The 16,678-nt window shown below is 34.4% G+C and overlaps 1 protein-coding gene across 1 annotated transcript in view; it reads right to left on the bottom strand.

The window, feature by feature from the left end:
- Window positions 1–5,580: 5,580 nt before the first annotated feature.
- Window positions 5,581–16,678, bottom strand: part of PTPRQ (protein tyrosine phosphatase receptor type Q) — a 203,310-nt gene continuing 192,212 nt past the window's right edge. Inside the window, exons 44-46 of the mRNA XM_058682209.1 lie at window positions 12,397–12,532; window positions 7,115–7,238; window positions 5,581–6,879 (exon numbers count right to left, since the gene is read on the bottom strand). Coding sequence (XP_058538192.1) covers window positions 6,842–6,879; window positions 7,115–7,238; window positions 12,397–12,532 — 298 coding nt within the window. The 3' untranslated portion in view covers window positions 5,581–6,841. The remainder of the gene's footprint in view (window positions 6,880–7,114; window positions 7,239–12,396; window positions 12,533–16,678) is intronic.

Genomic DNA, 16,678 nt, shown 5'->3' on the forward strand with positions numbered 1-16,678 from the left:
GCCGAAATCAAGAGTCAGACGCTTAACTGACTGAGCCACCCAGGTGCCCCCTATTTGTTGTATTTTTAAGAATTATGTAAATGGAATATTGTAACTATTTTGAGACTCTCTTTTCATTATCCTTCTATTTTTTAAATCAACTTTATTGGACTATAACTTACATGAAATAAAATGCACTCATATGTACACAATTTTTAAAGCATTTTGACAAATGAATATGCCTGGGTAAATATGACTTCAAAATATAGAACATTTTCACCACTACCCAAAAGTTCCCTTTTGCCCACTGCAGTCAGTTCATCACATATAACCCACCCCAGGTAATCACTGATTTTATTCCCATCACTATAGATTACACTTGTTTCAGAGCTTTACAGAAAGGGATTCTTATAGTATGTGTTCCCTTGTATCTGTCTTCTTTCACTCAGTATAAAGTTTTTGAGGATTCTTGCTGTTCTTATGTGTTTCAATAGTTCATTTCTATTCCATCACCAAACTTTATTTCATTGTTCAAATATGCCACAACTTATTTATTTATTCCTGTTGATGGATTGGTATTTGGACTCTTTCCATTTTTTGGCTATGATGGAAAAAGCTGCTAAGATCATTATTAATACAAATCTTTTCCAAAAAAATATATTTTAATTTCTCTTAGATAAATGACTAAGAGTGGAAATGCTGGGCAAAATGGTAATACAGTCTTATGTTTAATTTTATGAGAAACTACCAAACTCCAGTTTTCAAAAGTGACTGTACCAAATACTTCCAGTTCCAACTGTTCCAAATCTTTTAATCATTGTATTGGTATGATTATCTCATTCTGATTTAAATTTGCATCCTTGATGGCTAATGATGTTGAATGCCTTTTCATGTATTGGCCATTTGCGCATGTGAATGTGTGTGTGTGTGTGTGTGGGGGGGTGTATGTGTATTATTCTGTAAATATACATGTATTCTGGATACAAATATTTTATGACATATATTATGAATATTTCCTCCCATTCTCCCAGCCTGTGGCTTGACCTTTCATTTGCTTAATAGTGTCTTTGAAAGAGCAGAAGATTGTAATTTTGATGAGGAACAATTTATCATTTGTTCTTTTATTATTTCTTTTTTTTTGTACTCTAAGAAATCTTTGCCTATCCCAACATAATGAGGACTTTCTTTTAGTTTCTTTTCTATAATCTTTATAATTTTAATTGTTATATTTAGATCTGCATTCCAGTTCAATTTAATTTTTGTATTTATGAGTTAGAAATAAAAATTCATGTTTTTCCAAATGGACATCTAATTGTACCAATACTATTTATGGTAAAGACACTCTTCCCCATTGAATTGCGTTGTCACCTTTGTTGAAAAACAATGGGCCACCTATGTGTGGGTTTAATTTTTGACTTTCTATTTTTTTCTTTTAATGAGAAATACTATACACCTATCGTGTAAATCATTAAACTGTGTTCTATTTAAATTTTTTTTGGCTATTCTAGGTCTTTGCATCATTTCTATATAACTGCAAAACTAGTTTATCAATTTCTAGAAAAGAAAAGCCTTATGGGATTAAGATACATATTCCATTGAATCTACAGAACAATTTGAGCAGAATTGACATCTTAACAGTATTGAGTTTTTGAGTTCATGGACATGCATTAAAATTTTTTTTGAGTCTTCTTTATCTCTTCCCATCAATATCATTTCTAGCATAGAGATCCTGCACATACTTTGTTAAATTTGTTCTTAGGCATGTTCATGGATGCTATCATTAATGGTATTTTTAATTAAAATTTCCAGTTGTCAATTGAACATACGAAAAAATAAAATTGATCTTTGTATCTTGATCTTATATCCTGTAACCTTTTGTTTTTAATGCTTGCTTGTTTGTTTGTTTTTGAGAGAGAGAGAGAGAGAGAGAGAGAGAGAGAGCGAGCATGAGTGAGGGAGGGCGGTGAGAGAGGGAGACACAGAATTTGAAGCAGGCTCCAGGCTCTGAGCCGTCAGCATAAAGCCCGACACGGGGTTCAAACCCACAAACCATGAGATAATGACCTGAGCCCAAGTTGGACACTTAGCCAAGTGAGCCACCCAGGAGCCCCTATTCTGTAACCTTTTTAGTTACTTATACTTAGCAGCTTTTTGTTTTTATAGATTTGTCAACAATTTCTTCACACATGATTACACCTTTTACTCACAAAGACAATTTTGTGTCTTCATTTACAAACCATATTTCTTTTATTTCTTTTTCTTGCCTGATTGAAATGGCTAGGAACACCAGTACAATGTTGAATGGAAGTTGTGAGAGTGGGTATTTTTGCCTTTTTCTTGATCTAGGTTGAAGGCCTTCAATATTTCATCATTATGTATGATATTAGCTCTAGCTTTTTTGTAATTGCCCTTAATCAGGTCGAGGAGGTACTTTCAGAACTTTGAATATGTCATTGCATTATGTATTGGCTTACATTATTTCTGATAGAAGCCACCATATTTTCTTACCTTTGAATCTCTGAATGGGTCTCTATTTTCTTTGTTGCCTTTAAAATTTCTATCTTTACCATCAACTTTCAGTAAATTGATTATGATATGCAGCGCTCACCTTGCTAAACATGGCTTGGGCACAGCAGTTAAACTTTCATCATATTTATCTGTAATATGGGACTCTGCAGATCTTAAAGAATTTTGTAAGGATTAGTTGGGATGACGTATACATAAAAGTGTTCTAAAAACTTTATAATTTACTAAAATGGCTTTCTAATTCAAGAATGCTTTTAGTGAAAATTAAAATAATTTAAATTTGTGGTTTTAGAAACATAGTATTGTTAACAGAATAATGCTTTCTGTTACCTTGTATTAAGTTACAGTTTTATTTTCAAATGAATGGTATTGCAGACACTGATTCAGAATATCGAGGTGAAATGTCCAAAAGCAAACTATTCTTGACTTGTTTTCCAAATCACATTTTATGGTATTTGTGTGCATGTCTATCTATTCATTTTAGTCCAGAATTTCCTTGAGAATGCTCAAATCATTCATGAAAAAAAGCATCATTGTCTTATTTAGCATAAGTCTATATAACTGCCATAATTTTCTCTTCGATGTGTGCATGTGAAACATACACATGTATATGACACACAAATATGGCACTATTGTCAAAAAATACAATGCAATCTTTAAATGAAATGCATCATCTTGCTGATAAGCATTAAACAAACCGATCAGTCTGGCTAAAAGATTAACTTTGTAGATTTCATTATACTTTTAGAAACACTTTCATGTATGCGATCCTATCTATTCCTCAGAACATCTTCATGAACTGGTGGGTGTATGAGTCCTGATTCCACATGAAAACTCCATGCACAGTAATGAAGTCTTTAACATGAAATATTATTTGTCCTAAAAAGGCAATCTAGTGCTCGCTTCGGCAGCACATATACTAAAAAGGCAATCTATTTTTCCAAGATTATGCTTTATATACTTTTTTCATATTTTCAGTTTTTCATATCATTTGAGAATTTCAGATCACTTTGTGTTCCAGGATATATCAAACATTTCATTTGAGTTTTCTGAAAGTTGGCCCATGAAAATGGACTTACCACAATAATGTGATGGACTTACAGGATGCATACTTTGTTGAACTTAAATTCCATTTTTAAAATCTAGTGTTTGGTACCAGATGTGGAGAGTGAATCACCATCTTTTTTTATGAAGAGGGCAAGGTTTAATTAGCCTTTTTCAAAAGACTTATTATACATTTCACCTATAAACTGAGAGAAGAAAATTATGCGTTTTAAAGCAGGATGAAAGTTGAGGTGATACCCACAGCTGCTCTCGTCTCTGGCAAACCATTCTGAGAGGCTCCAGTTTCATTTGGTTCAGATGAAACACATGTTGCTCATTTATTGTACATGTGCTTCAACGTATTTTGACAAATCTGATCTAAAAATGTTACAGATGTTCCTCATTATTCTAATTTGCACTTAGTAACTACCTATAGAACTTGGCTATATACTGGCCGTTTCACAATCTAGGTAGGAGAAAATTTAGCTGTCACTGATATGTGTTTTAATTCAATTTTAGTTACAATTTTGTGATACAGTCAGATATACACATTTAACAGGTGTTCTGTTATACAGCTGTGAACTGTGTACAATTCACAACTGTATACAACTGTGAGTGAAGAGAAAGCTTTGTTTTAACAGGTTTCAAATAATTTCAGGTGGACATGAAATTATTCTGATCTTGTCTTTTAGAAATTTGCTATTCAAAAGGGGCGCTTGGGTGGCTCAGTCAGCTAAGCATCTGACTTCAGCTCAAGTCATGATCTCACAGTTTGTGGGTTCAAGACCAGCATCCGGCTCTGTGCTGATAGCTCAGAGCCTGGAACCTGTTTTGCGTTCTGTGTCTCCCTCTCTCTCTGCCCCTCTCCCATTCATGCTCTGTCTCTCTCAAAAATAAATTTAAAAAACATTAAAAAAAAGAAATCTGATGTTCAGTGTATGGTCTGAGATCAGGCAGCAATATTATAACTTGAATACTTACTAGAAGTGAAGAATCTCAGGTCCTACCCCAGAACTACTGAAATGGAATCTGCATTTTAACACAATCCCCAGGTGATTTATATATACATTAGAGTTTCATAAGCACTGTTTTAGAAGAGACCTAATGTTATAACTCTGTTATAACACACACACATATACATAGTGTGTATGTATGTACACACATACACATATGTTTTGTACACACACATATACATAGACCCATGGGTGAAACCTGAAACTCTTCACTGTACACATCTGTTGTATACAGATATTGTAAAAAGTGGGCTGGCCTGTAGATCAAACTTGTTTATTTTCTTATCATTCAATACATTAAAAAATAATCTCACCAGTACTTTCCACAGGCTGTCTTCCATGTATACAAAAACCCATATCATAAGTACTGGCTCACCACACATTTTCCTTTTTTTTTTTTTTACATTAATTATTTTGAGAGAAGGAGAGAGAGAGAGGGAACATACACAAGCGGGGGAAGGGCAGAGAGAGAGGGAGAGAGAGAATCCCAAGCAGGCTCTATGGCACTGTGAGTGCAGAGCCCTACATGAACCATGAGCTCATGACCTGGGCCAAACTCAAGAGTCCCATGCTTAACCAACTGAACCACCTAGCTTACCCCTCACCACATATTTTCAATGACTGACACATGAAGGAAACAGAAGAACTTGTACTTCAACTTAAATCTTTTAGAATTCTCATCATTTCTTACTGTTTTCTGTAACTTTCTGTAGGATAAACTTGGTTGGAACAGTAGTGAATTGTATTATTTACACTTCTTTGCCATGAAAAAAACAAGAAGCAGGACTGCTTGTAAGATTAAAGAATTTAATTTCTTGGGTAATGAATTTGATTTTAAAATTTCTTGCTATCTATAGATACTGTGGGAAGTGATTATACATTAATTATACTATATCACTATATTGTAGTTATATATAATTCATTATATTATTTAAGGTAATTATCAATTACATCTTAATATGTAATAAAAATAAAATTTTTATATATAAGGACCTCTGAAATCATGTTGCAAAGTAACTCAATTCTTTAAAATTCAATTTTATTGGCTATCATATTTCCTATATGTACATGCCAGCAGAAATAAGCATAATTTCCTATATGTATATGCCGGCAGAAATAAGGTATAATTCTTATCACAGAAGAAATAGAATAATTGATACTATTTTGTTTTATGATCCTTAATTGAAATCTATGACAAAATAATTTCATTATAGTTCAAAACTTTCTTAGCACATTGTCACTAACAGAAGAGAGGCTGTAATATGTTTTTAAAAATCTCTCATTTGCTACAACCTGGTTAATTTCTTTGTTTCCAGTTCCACCAAATACACTCCTCAATAATTTACTTTGGGAAATGAAATAAAGGCCATTTTATATAATCTATTCAGAAGTTTCTGTTGGCATCACAGCAGCACGTCGTTAGGTTACAAGCTTGCCATATATACATCATACATTTCTGCTGAAGAAACCTTTCAAAACTGTTAATATTAGGTTGAATAGATATCTAATGGACAAATATTCTGATATCTTTAACTATGTATTTAACTATACAACATAGTGGTACAGCTTGTCCTGAAAAATGTACGAACGTAGACAGTACAAATGTACTCTACAACTTGACATGAGCAATAGCACTGTTTAATTTTTCTTTTTGTTTTTTTCAAACTAAAGATCACAATGCAACTTAAATAGCCCTCACTGTCCCCAAAGAGCTACTGTGTGTTGCATAAAGGCTAAGTAATCCCTGCAGTGTCAGAGGGTTACCGTTCAGCTGTTCGAGATCATGAGATGATATCTCAGCACTCATAAAACAGAGATTCAAAACACAGGGGTGTACATGGAAGTACAGATCATTATGACAGTCCTGGAAGTCATCCACAAGAAACGTCAACACCCTGGAGGCCAAAATAACACTACTGAATCAACATTTACAACTTTTGTTCAAATTCGATCCAATATGCAGGGAAATTTTACATAGAAAGATCATAATGATAATTTTCCATTTGGCTTATTCCAAAAATGTGGAAGACTTCAAAAATCTCTGGGATATTTTTTCTTAAACATTTTACATGCATATTTATTCTGTACAAAACAAATAATTATCCTCAATTAGCTATTTCCTACAACTATTCATAAAATGTCAATCCATTTAGTAAGGCACAGTAACAGAAACATTGAGATTTCTTTAAGGTTGTACATTTCAATTCAGAAGAGCGAGGGGGAAATTTTGGCCCCTGGGATTTGAAAATATCTTCAGTTGTAATGTTTGGTCTGGATATTTACATGGTGGTTTCTTCCCATTCAAGCTCAACATCACCTATAACATAAAGTAACATGTCACAAGAGATATTTTAACTGAAGCTACCAGTTAAAAATATTTAAGTGCTTCATGGCAAAAATACGAAGAGAGGCTATTATCTTAACTTGGATTAGAGAGAAATAAAAAAAAATTGTTATGTGCATTAGCCAAGCTATTAAAACATTTTCAACATGTGTTTATTATGTAATTAATCTCCTGGTAAACTAGTAAATTGTACAATTTGCCTGGTTACCTTCCATGGCATCCAAAGAGTCCATCTTCTGAAGTGCTGAATAGTTAACAAAACAGATGGGCTGGTTACTTCCTTTACTTGATAAGAGATCCAGAATGCACTGGTATAAAAAGATATACTGTGCCTAGACACCAAAGAAAGAGTGGTTAAATACATGGATACGGAGGAGATTTTTCTTAGAAGGGGAGCTATACCATTACAGTGAAAAGTAATGCTGAATTTAATAAATGGTAAACAGCTAAGCTGGAAGAGCACAGAACTTACCATGTATATAAATGATTTTCTATCATTTCAAACATAAGGTTTTCTAAGTTCCTGTGGCTTCTTGTTTCTTTTTTTTTTTAATACTTATCATTAAACCCCATGCTAATATGTTTCTGCTTGCTGTGATTATTTTAAAAAGTAGCAAATTAGATTATTTAAATCTATTTATGAATTTCCTTTTTCCTCTTAGGTATAAATTAGTAATTTTTTCCTATAAATAGTTTTCTTTTTAGAATGATTAGCATGGTTGTTGGCATGCAGATGCTAAATTTGCTTTCACTATCTGTGAGTGAGCATATCTAAACACCATCAGCACATTTAAAATACATTTAACAATTCTGTTAATCACCTGACACTTGGCCTACTTAATGTCAAGTTTCTGGTCTTTATTTGTAACTATAAGGTAGTTGATCACTGAAATATCCTAACACCCACACTCTGGACAAGGACTCCTAACATTTCCTCTGAATGTTTAGGCTAAATTCAGTACTATCTAGCTTCTTGAAGTTTTTTTTCAATATAATTCAGTAACCTGTTAGCATTTCTGAGTTTGGACTTTCACAAAGATACTTAAGGTCAAGTCATAGAAAATCATCCTCACTTTTACATAGGAAACAACTGCTGTTAAAGGAATATAACAAAATATATATACATATATACACACAGACACACACACACACACACACACACACACACACACATAACTAATTTAATAGAATGTCCTCTATCTATCTATCTTCAGAGGTTATATTCATATCTATTGCTACTGTATATCAAAATCTTTTTGGAATTCCTCCACTGAAACTGTCTTCAGAAACTGTTGGTCATTATTATGAATATCTATTTCTTCATGAATTACAAAATGTTTCCAAACATCTCATCTCATCTCATCTCATCTCATCTCATCTCATCTCATCTCATCTCATCTCATCTCATCTCATCAGAATGTCAGTTCTGTGAGGGCAGGACTCTGTCACACTCATTGCTATATTCCCATTGCCTGTAATTGTGCCTGGCATGTAGCAGTTACGTAACAAATGTTTGTTGACTTAGTACCATTTAATTCTCATTCCTAGCCAACCTTTACCATTCAAGGAACAATTTCATGTGGACAACGTTCAGAAGTCATTAGGGATTAGGTTTTATAAGTGAGTGCACGATCAAGTTGCGTAATTCAGTTTTGGTAAGAAATAAAGTGTTGTTAGAAAGTAATAAAAATTCTGTTGAAATTACTAGTAAATTACTTCTCAAGGTAATTCTAAAAAAGTGTTTTCAAATATACGTCCCACGATGAATAACATTATTGGCAGAAATATACGGACACAATATAGCTTCTCCAAAAATTACAATCTTGGAATTTATGAGTTTTGGTATTTTTTATAAAATCGCATTTGAATTTGAAGTCACATTTGATATGTGAAGCTTCTGACTGTCCCGATCTCATTTTCTCCACTGGAAAGAATGATGTGTGTAAATTCTGCCAGCAGGGCAGGCTGAGCTCCATAGCCAGTACTATATTTTCCAAGATCCCTCTGTCATGGTGTGTTATTGCCAAAGAGGCAGTGATGAGTTCAATTCCAGCTTCTACCTTAGATAATCATGGTATCTTAAGAATTAAACTTTTCTGATGTTTGGCTTCCTCATGTGGAAGATCATAACACCTATGTTGTGATATTTAAAGGATTTAATATATATAAAGTACCTGGCAAAAAACTACATACGACAAATATATGAGTTTTTTTTTTTCTTTTACCCTAAGGCTTCACATCTGTTAATTTCCAGATCTGTTAATTTCCAATGAGCAGGGAAGGGACTCATCCAGATTAACCCTTATTGGAAGTACCGAAAGCATCTCAGCATGTTATCTTATTGCATACTATTCTCTCAGAAAGTTCTTGGGGCTGCTATGAACTATTTTTTGGTAGACAATGAAAGAACTCATAGCTCTCTCCTGGGTCTGGGCCATGCCCCTCTGGGGCCTTTTAGTGGCAAAATATTGCTGAGGTTCCCACCTCCTCACCCCTGCCCATGGCTACTGTAGCATGTGCCAAGACAGCATTCTTTATAGAAATTGGAACTACTCCCGAGTGCAACAGAAGAAAGTAAGAAACCACTCTTGGGCAAGGCAACAGTGGTTTGTAAGGACTGGAGTCAAGAACTGTGGTCATTTTCCTTTTTTATCACCACAGAAAAAAGACAGCAAAGAGCATAACTTTGGGAATGAAGTGAGGTGAAAGAGAGCTTTTGAGAACCAGCTTTTCAGCAAGTAGGGAATCCAGAAGAATTCTGTCAGATATTTACTGCATGCTGGGCATTTACTGCATGTTGGTGCTTTAGATACTTTCTCTTATTTGATACTGACAATAAACTTGTGAAAAGTAAAACATGACTATTTTACAAAAGAGAAATAACTAAAAGAGTTTAATTAAACAAAGTCACAGACCAGCAATTAATTAGCTGAACTGGAATCTTAACTCAATTTTCTGACCTCAAAACTCATGCTCTTTCTATTCCCTTGCCTACCCTGCAACATAGTACTCGGGCTGGTTAAACAAGCATAACATATGAAGCTTATAGCATATACTGAGCACTAAATTGTGTGAAATTATTAACCGGCATTCTTGAACATACACTTTACAAAGTCTGGTGCCACAAAACTTAGAGCAAGTCAAAATGTTTCCAATTTTTATTATCTGAGGATTGACTCTAGATTCTAAAAGGAAACAATATCCCAATCAGCCCCACCCTCTATAATATCCAAAAGAGTCAACCAATCTTGATCATTGCCAAGAACACTGAGTGCTTGTGCACATGTGTACATCCAGGAACATGGGAGGAAAATGTTAGCTTTCTATTTATTCTTATTGTTAACAAAAATAAGAAAGAATTTGGGTTTAAATAATGGTTAATAGTTGGATTTATATTGGACCCCTTATAATTGAGGACACCTAATTTGTGGGCTCACTGCAAAATGAAAATATGAGTTTCCTCCCTCAAAAAATATTAATGATTTTCAAGACAGTGACAGCAAACGCTGCATCAAGTGCCCTTTTGAGCATGAGCCCTGTGAGATTGTGCCTGTCACACCCAGGAAGTCAACCCTGGTCACAAGTTATATTCCGTTTCTGAAGTATCCTAAAGGAAGAGTGATACTTCACTCATTTGTTCCCTTTCAGCATAGAAGAGAATGTACATGGATTACATTACCTAATTTTACCTAACCATCACAAAACTGAAGTGGCTTAGAAAGATTCCTACAAAGAGACTGTGGATTGAAGGCAGTATTTATCATATAAGCCCAAATGAATGACAAGGAAACAGCAAGGCTGAAATTCTTTGTACCTCTAGAATAATCTTATGGTCATTCTAGTCAGTAAAAACAACAGTGTAATGAAATCTGATAAAAAGCTAGATCACTTGTTTAAAAATTATAAATAATTTAGAATATGTATCTAAAATCATGATTGAAATAGAATTACCTAGTGCTAAGTGTATATTTTATCTTTTGAAAATACTTAATGATAATATGAGAGCATCATAATTAGCAAGATTTCAAAATATTAGTTATTTGATCTTTATTACATGTTTTTTATTTCTCATTTTGTATGCTTTATAATTTACATAATTTTTCAATCTACATTTAAAAAATAAATATAGAATTATTGGAGTTGAATGTGCAAATATTTTTCCTGAAAGGGATGTGCAGTCCACAAAGTTTAGATGTCTCTGGTGCAGCCAGCATCTTCCTAAGAACATTAACGTTCCCCTACATGGCATTGTAAGTTCTGGGGTCAAAAAAGGTTCAAGGATTTCATAATCATGTAAGTTTGGAAAAAGATGCCCACAGGGGCTCTACATTTGTAATTGTAATGCAAAGTAGCATAGAGCCTTTAAGAAATTTTAAGATCAGTTTAACTTCTTTTCAAACTTATTAAAGCCAAGAACCTGTTTTCTCACACCTTTAACAACTAGGATGCTATTTGTGTTTTCTAGTAGGTATTGTGGAAAATATGGTTAAGGCAGGCCTGTATATTTACTGTGAAAAAATTTCCATTTGAAGAACATAAAAATACCAATTCATATATACAGACAGAAACATCTTACATGTTACCGATAGACAGACTTGGGCTTGAATTGTGGTTCTGAAACTAATTAATAGTATAACCTTATTATATCATTTAAATTCTTCAAAGGGAACATCTGCTTCCCTACTTATAAAGCAGAGCCAATAACTGCTAGTCTGTTGATTAGTTTTATTGGCACTTCTTTACAAATAAAGGATTAAATGAGATAATACACGTTAAGGATTTAGTATTATACTGTGTGACTTTTTTAATGAAGAAAAAAATATATTTTGTAAATATTTTTGCCTACAAACCAAAACAACAGAACAAAATACTCCAAGATAGTTAGTTGATAGTATGCTATGATGATCATTAGTACTATTATACAATAGGGGTAAATATGGACAAATGAAATACATAAAACCCCATAACAGTATTTTAAACTTTTCCCAAATATAATTTTTAGCATGTTTACAAAAGAATTGATTTGATTCATTTCCTGAGCTTCTCAAATTTGCCAAATGCTAAAGACAGATCAATTTTATTTTCTATATACTTATCAGTATAAACTGATTATTTTCATATCAGTATATATGATATGAATCAGTATATATATATACTGATATATATATATATATGTATATATATATATATATATATATATATATATATATATATCAGTCTAAACAAAATTATTTTCTATATACTTATGTACTTATCAGTATAAACAAGGTAGGAAGGATGACCAGTGAGTAACAGTGCACAGGGGTGACTATGCTGCATGAGCTGCCCTTCCCCAATCCCCTCCCCCCTAGGAAGTTTATAATACAGCAAAAGAGAGCAGAGCGGCTGCTATGCAAATAAGGTTTCAAGTCCATGCCCAACCAGACTGCTGCCACTAATATCCTCCCTGTAGAAATTATAGAGCACTGCACACGGTTTTAGACATCTTACCAGGTTCTGCACCATGCACATTCTTTCACTTCTCAGTTCAGCTACTAATCCATATATATCCACAAAATCATGATCATTTATATGTTGTGTTAAGTGGTCCAGAGCAATAAAAACTCCAGTTCTTCCAACTCCAGCACTGCAGGAAGAGTGAATATTGTTCAGCAAAAGATTGTTCATGTTGATAGTAAAGAAGAAAATGAACTATGATAATAATAAATCCTAAACAGTTCTTTTTCTTATTTGGAAGTAGATTTTCTTTGGAGTGTGTATGGATTTGTATTGTTACCAAGACTAGATAGACCAAGATGATTATCATTAGCACTCTCATCAAATGTTTGTTTTTTTTAAATATGAAATTTATTGTCAAATTGGTTTCCATACAACAGCCAGTGCTCATCCCAACAGGTGCCCTCCTCAATGCCCATCACCCACCCTCCCCTCCCTCCCACCCCCCATCAACCCTCAGTTTGTTCTCAGTTTTTAAGAGTCTCTTATGCTTTGGCTCTCTACCACTCTAACCTCTTTTTATTTTCCTTCCCCTCCTCCATGGGTTTCTGTTACGTTTCTCAGGATCCACATAAGAGTGAAAACATATGGTATCTGTCTTTCTCTGTATGGCTTATTTCACTTAGCATAACACTCTCCAGTTCCATCCATGTTGCTACAAAGGGCCAGATTTCATTCTTTCTCATTGTCAAGTAGTATTCCATTGTATATATAAACCACAACTTCTTTATCCATTCATCAATTGATGGACATTTAGGCTCTTTCCATAATTTGGCTATTGTTGAAAGTGCTGCTATAAACATTGGGGTACAAGTACCCCTATGCATCAGCACTCCTGTACCCCTTGGGTAAATTCCTAGCAGTGCTATTGCTGGGTCATAGGGTAGATCGATTTTTAATTTTCTGAGGAACCTCCACACTGTTTTCCAGAGTGGCTGCACCAGTTTGCATTCCCACCAACAGTGCAAGAGGGTTCCCATTTTGCCACATCCTTGCCAGCATCTATAGTCTCCTGATTTGTTCATTTTAGCCACTCTGACTGGCATGAGGTGATATCTCAGTGTGGTTTTGATTTGTATTTCCCTGATGAGGAGCGATGTTGAGCATGTTTTCATGGGCCTGTTGGCCATCTGGATGTTTTCTTTAGAGAAGTGTCTATTCATGTCTTCTGCCCATTTCTTCATTGGATTATTTGTTTTTTGGGTGTGGAGTTTGGTAAGTTCTTTATAGATTTTGGATACTAGTCCTTTGTCCAATATGTCATTTGCAAATATCTTTTCCCATTCTGTTGGTTGCCTTTTAGTTTGGTTGGTTGTTTCCTTTGCTGTGCAGAAGCTTTTTATCTTCATAAGGTCCCAGTAGTTCATTTTTGCTTTTAATTCCCTTGCCTTTGGGGATGTGTCAAGTAAGAAATTGCTGCAGTTGAGGTCAGAGAGGTCTTTTCCTGCTTTCTCCTCTAGGGTTTTGATGGTTTCCTGTCTCACATTCAGGTCCTTTATCCATTTTGAGTTTATTTTTATGAATAGTGTAAGAAAGTAGTCTAGTGTCATTCTTCTGCATGTTGCTGTCCAGCTCTCCCAGAACCACTTGTTAAAGAGACTTTTTTCCATTGGATATGCTTTCTTGCTTTGTCAAAGATTAGTTGGCCATACTTTTGTGGGTCCAATTCTGGAGTCTCTATTCTATTCCATTCGTCTATGTGTCTGTTTTTGTGCCAATACCATGCTGTCTTGATGATTACAGCTTTGTAGTAGAGGCTAAAGTCTGGGATTGTGATGCCTCCTGCTTTGGTTTTCTTCTTCAATATTACTTTGACTCTTTGGGGCCTTTTGTGGTTCCACACAAATTTTAGGATTGCTTGTTCTAGCTTCGAGAAGAATGCTGGTGCAATTTTGATTGGGATTGCATTGAATGTATAGATAGCTTTGGGTAGTATTGACATTTTAACAATATTTATTCTTCCAACCCATGAGCACGGAATGTTTTTCCATTTCTTTGTTACCTTCTTCAATTTCCTTCATAAGCTTTCTATAGTTTTCAGCATACAGATTTTTACATCTTTGGTTAGGTTTATTTATAGGTATTTTATGCTTCTTGGTGCAATTGTGAATGGGATCAGTTTCGTTTTTTGTCTTTCTGTCACTTCATTATTAGTGTATAAGAATGCAACTGAGTTCTGTACATTAATTTTGTATCCTGCAACTTTGCTGAATTCATGTATCAGTTCTAGCAGACTTTTGGTGAGTCTAACGGGTTTTCCATGTATAGTACCATGTAATCTGTAAGAAGTGAAAGCTTGACTTCATCTTTGTGAATTTTGATGCATTTGATTTCCTTTTGTTGTCTGATTGCTGATGCTAGAACTTCCAACACTATGTTAAACAACAGCAGTGAGAGTGGACATCCCTGTTGTGTTCCTGATCTCAGGGGGAAAGCTCTCAGTTTTTCCCCATTGAGGATGAGATTAGCTGTGGGCTTTTCATAAATGGCTTTTATGATGTTTAAGTATGTTCCTTCTATCCCAACTTTCTTGAGGGTTTTTCTTAAGAAAGGATGCTGAATTTTGTCAAATGCTTTTTCTGCATCAATTCAAGAATCATGTGGTTCTTATCTTTTCTTTTATTAATGTGATGTATCATGTTGATTGATTTGCGAATACTGAAACTAGCCCTTGCAGGTCAGGAATGAATCCCATTGATCATGGTGAATAATTCTTTTTACATGCTGTTGAATTCAGTTTGCTAGTATCTTGTTGAGAATTTTTGCATCCATATTCATCAGGGATATTGGCCTGTAGTTCTTTTTTTTTTTTTTTTTTGCTGGGTCTCTGTCCGGTTTGGGAATCAAAGTAATGTTGGCTTCATAGAATGAGTCTGGAAGTTTTCCTTCCCTTTCTATGTTTTGGAACAGCTTGAGAAGGATAGGTATTATCTCTTCTTTAAATGTCTGGTAGAATTCCCCAGGGAAGCCATCTGGTCCTGGACTCTTATTTGTTGGGAGATTTTTGATAACTGATTCAATTTCTTCTCTGGTTATGGGTCTGCTCATATTTTCTATTTCTTCCTGTTTGAATTTTGGAAGTGTGTGGGTGTTTAGGAATTTGTCCATTTCTTCCAGGTTGTCCAATTTGTTGGCATATAATTTTTCACAGTATTCCCTGATAATTGCATGCATTTCTGAGGGATTGGTTGTAATAATTCCATTTTCATTCATGATTTTATCTATTTGGGTCCTCTCCCTTTTCTTTTTGAGAAGGCTGGCTAGAGGTTTATCAATTTTGTTTATTTTTTAAAAAAACAAACTCTTGGTTTCATTGATCTGCTCGGCTGTTTTTTTAAAAATTCTTTATTGCTTATTTCTGCTCTGATCTTTATTATTTCTCTTCTTCTGCTGGGTTGGGGTGTCTTTGCTGTTCTGCTTCTAATTCCTTTAGGTGTGCTGTTAGATTTTGTATTTGGGATTTTTCTTGTTTCTTGAGATAGGCCTGAATTGCAATGTATTTTCCTCTCAGGACTGTCTTTGCTGCATCCCAAAGTGTTTGGATTGTTGTATTTTCATTTTCATTTGTTTCCATATATTTTTAAATTTCTTCTCTAATTGCCTGGTTGACCTATTCATTCTTTAGTAGGGTGTGCTCTAACCTCCATGCTTTTGGAGGTTTTCTAGACTTATTCCTGTAGTTGATTTCAAGTTTCATAGCATTGTGGTTTGAAAGTGTGCATGGTATGATCTCAATTCTTTTATACTTATTAAGGGCTCTTTTGTGACCCAGTATATGATCTATCTTGGACAATTTTACATGTGCACTTGAGAAAAAAGTATATTCTGTTGCTCTGGGATGCAGAGTTCTAAATATGTGTGTCAAGTCCATCTGATCCAATGTATCATTCAGGGCCCTTGTTTCTTTATTGATTCTGTGTCTAGATGATCTATCCAGTGTTGTAAGTGGAGTATTAAAGTCCCCTGCAATTTCCAAATTCTTATCAATAAGGTTGCCTATGTTTGTGATTGTTTAATATATTTGGGGGCTCCTGTATTCGGTGCCTAGACATATATAATTGTTAGCTCTTCCTGATGGATAGACCCTGTAATTATTATATAATGTCCTTCTTCATCTCTTGTTACAGCCTTTAATTTAAAGTCTAGTTTGTCTGATATAAGTATCGCTACTCCAGCTTTCTTTGACTTCCAGTGGCATGATAGATAGTTCTCCATCCCCTCACTTTCAATCTGAAGGTGTCCTCAGGTCTAAAATGAGTCTCTTGTAGACAGCAAA

This window comes from Neofelis nebulosa, chromosome 8, assembly GCF_028018385.1.
Source record: "Neofelis nebulosa isolate mNeoNeb1 chromosome 8, mNeoNeb1.pri, whole genome shotgun sequence".
Lineage (NCBI taxonomy): Eukaryota > Metazoa > Chordata > Mammalia > Carnivora > Felidae > Neofelis > Neofelis nebulosa.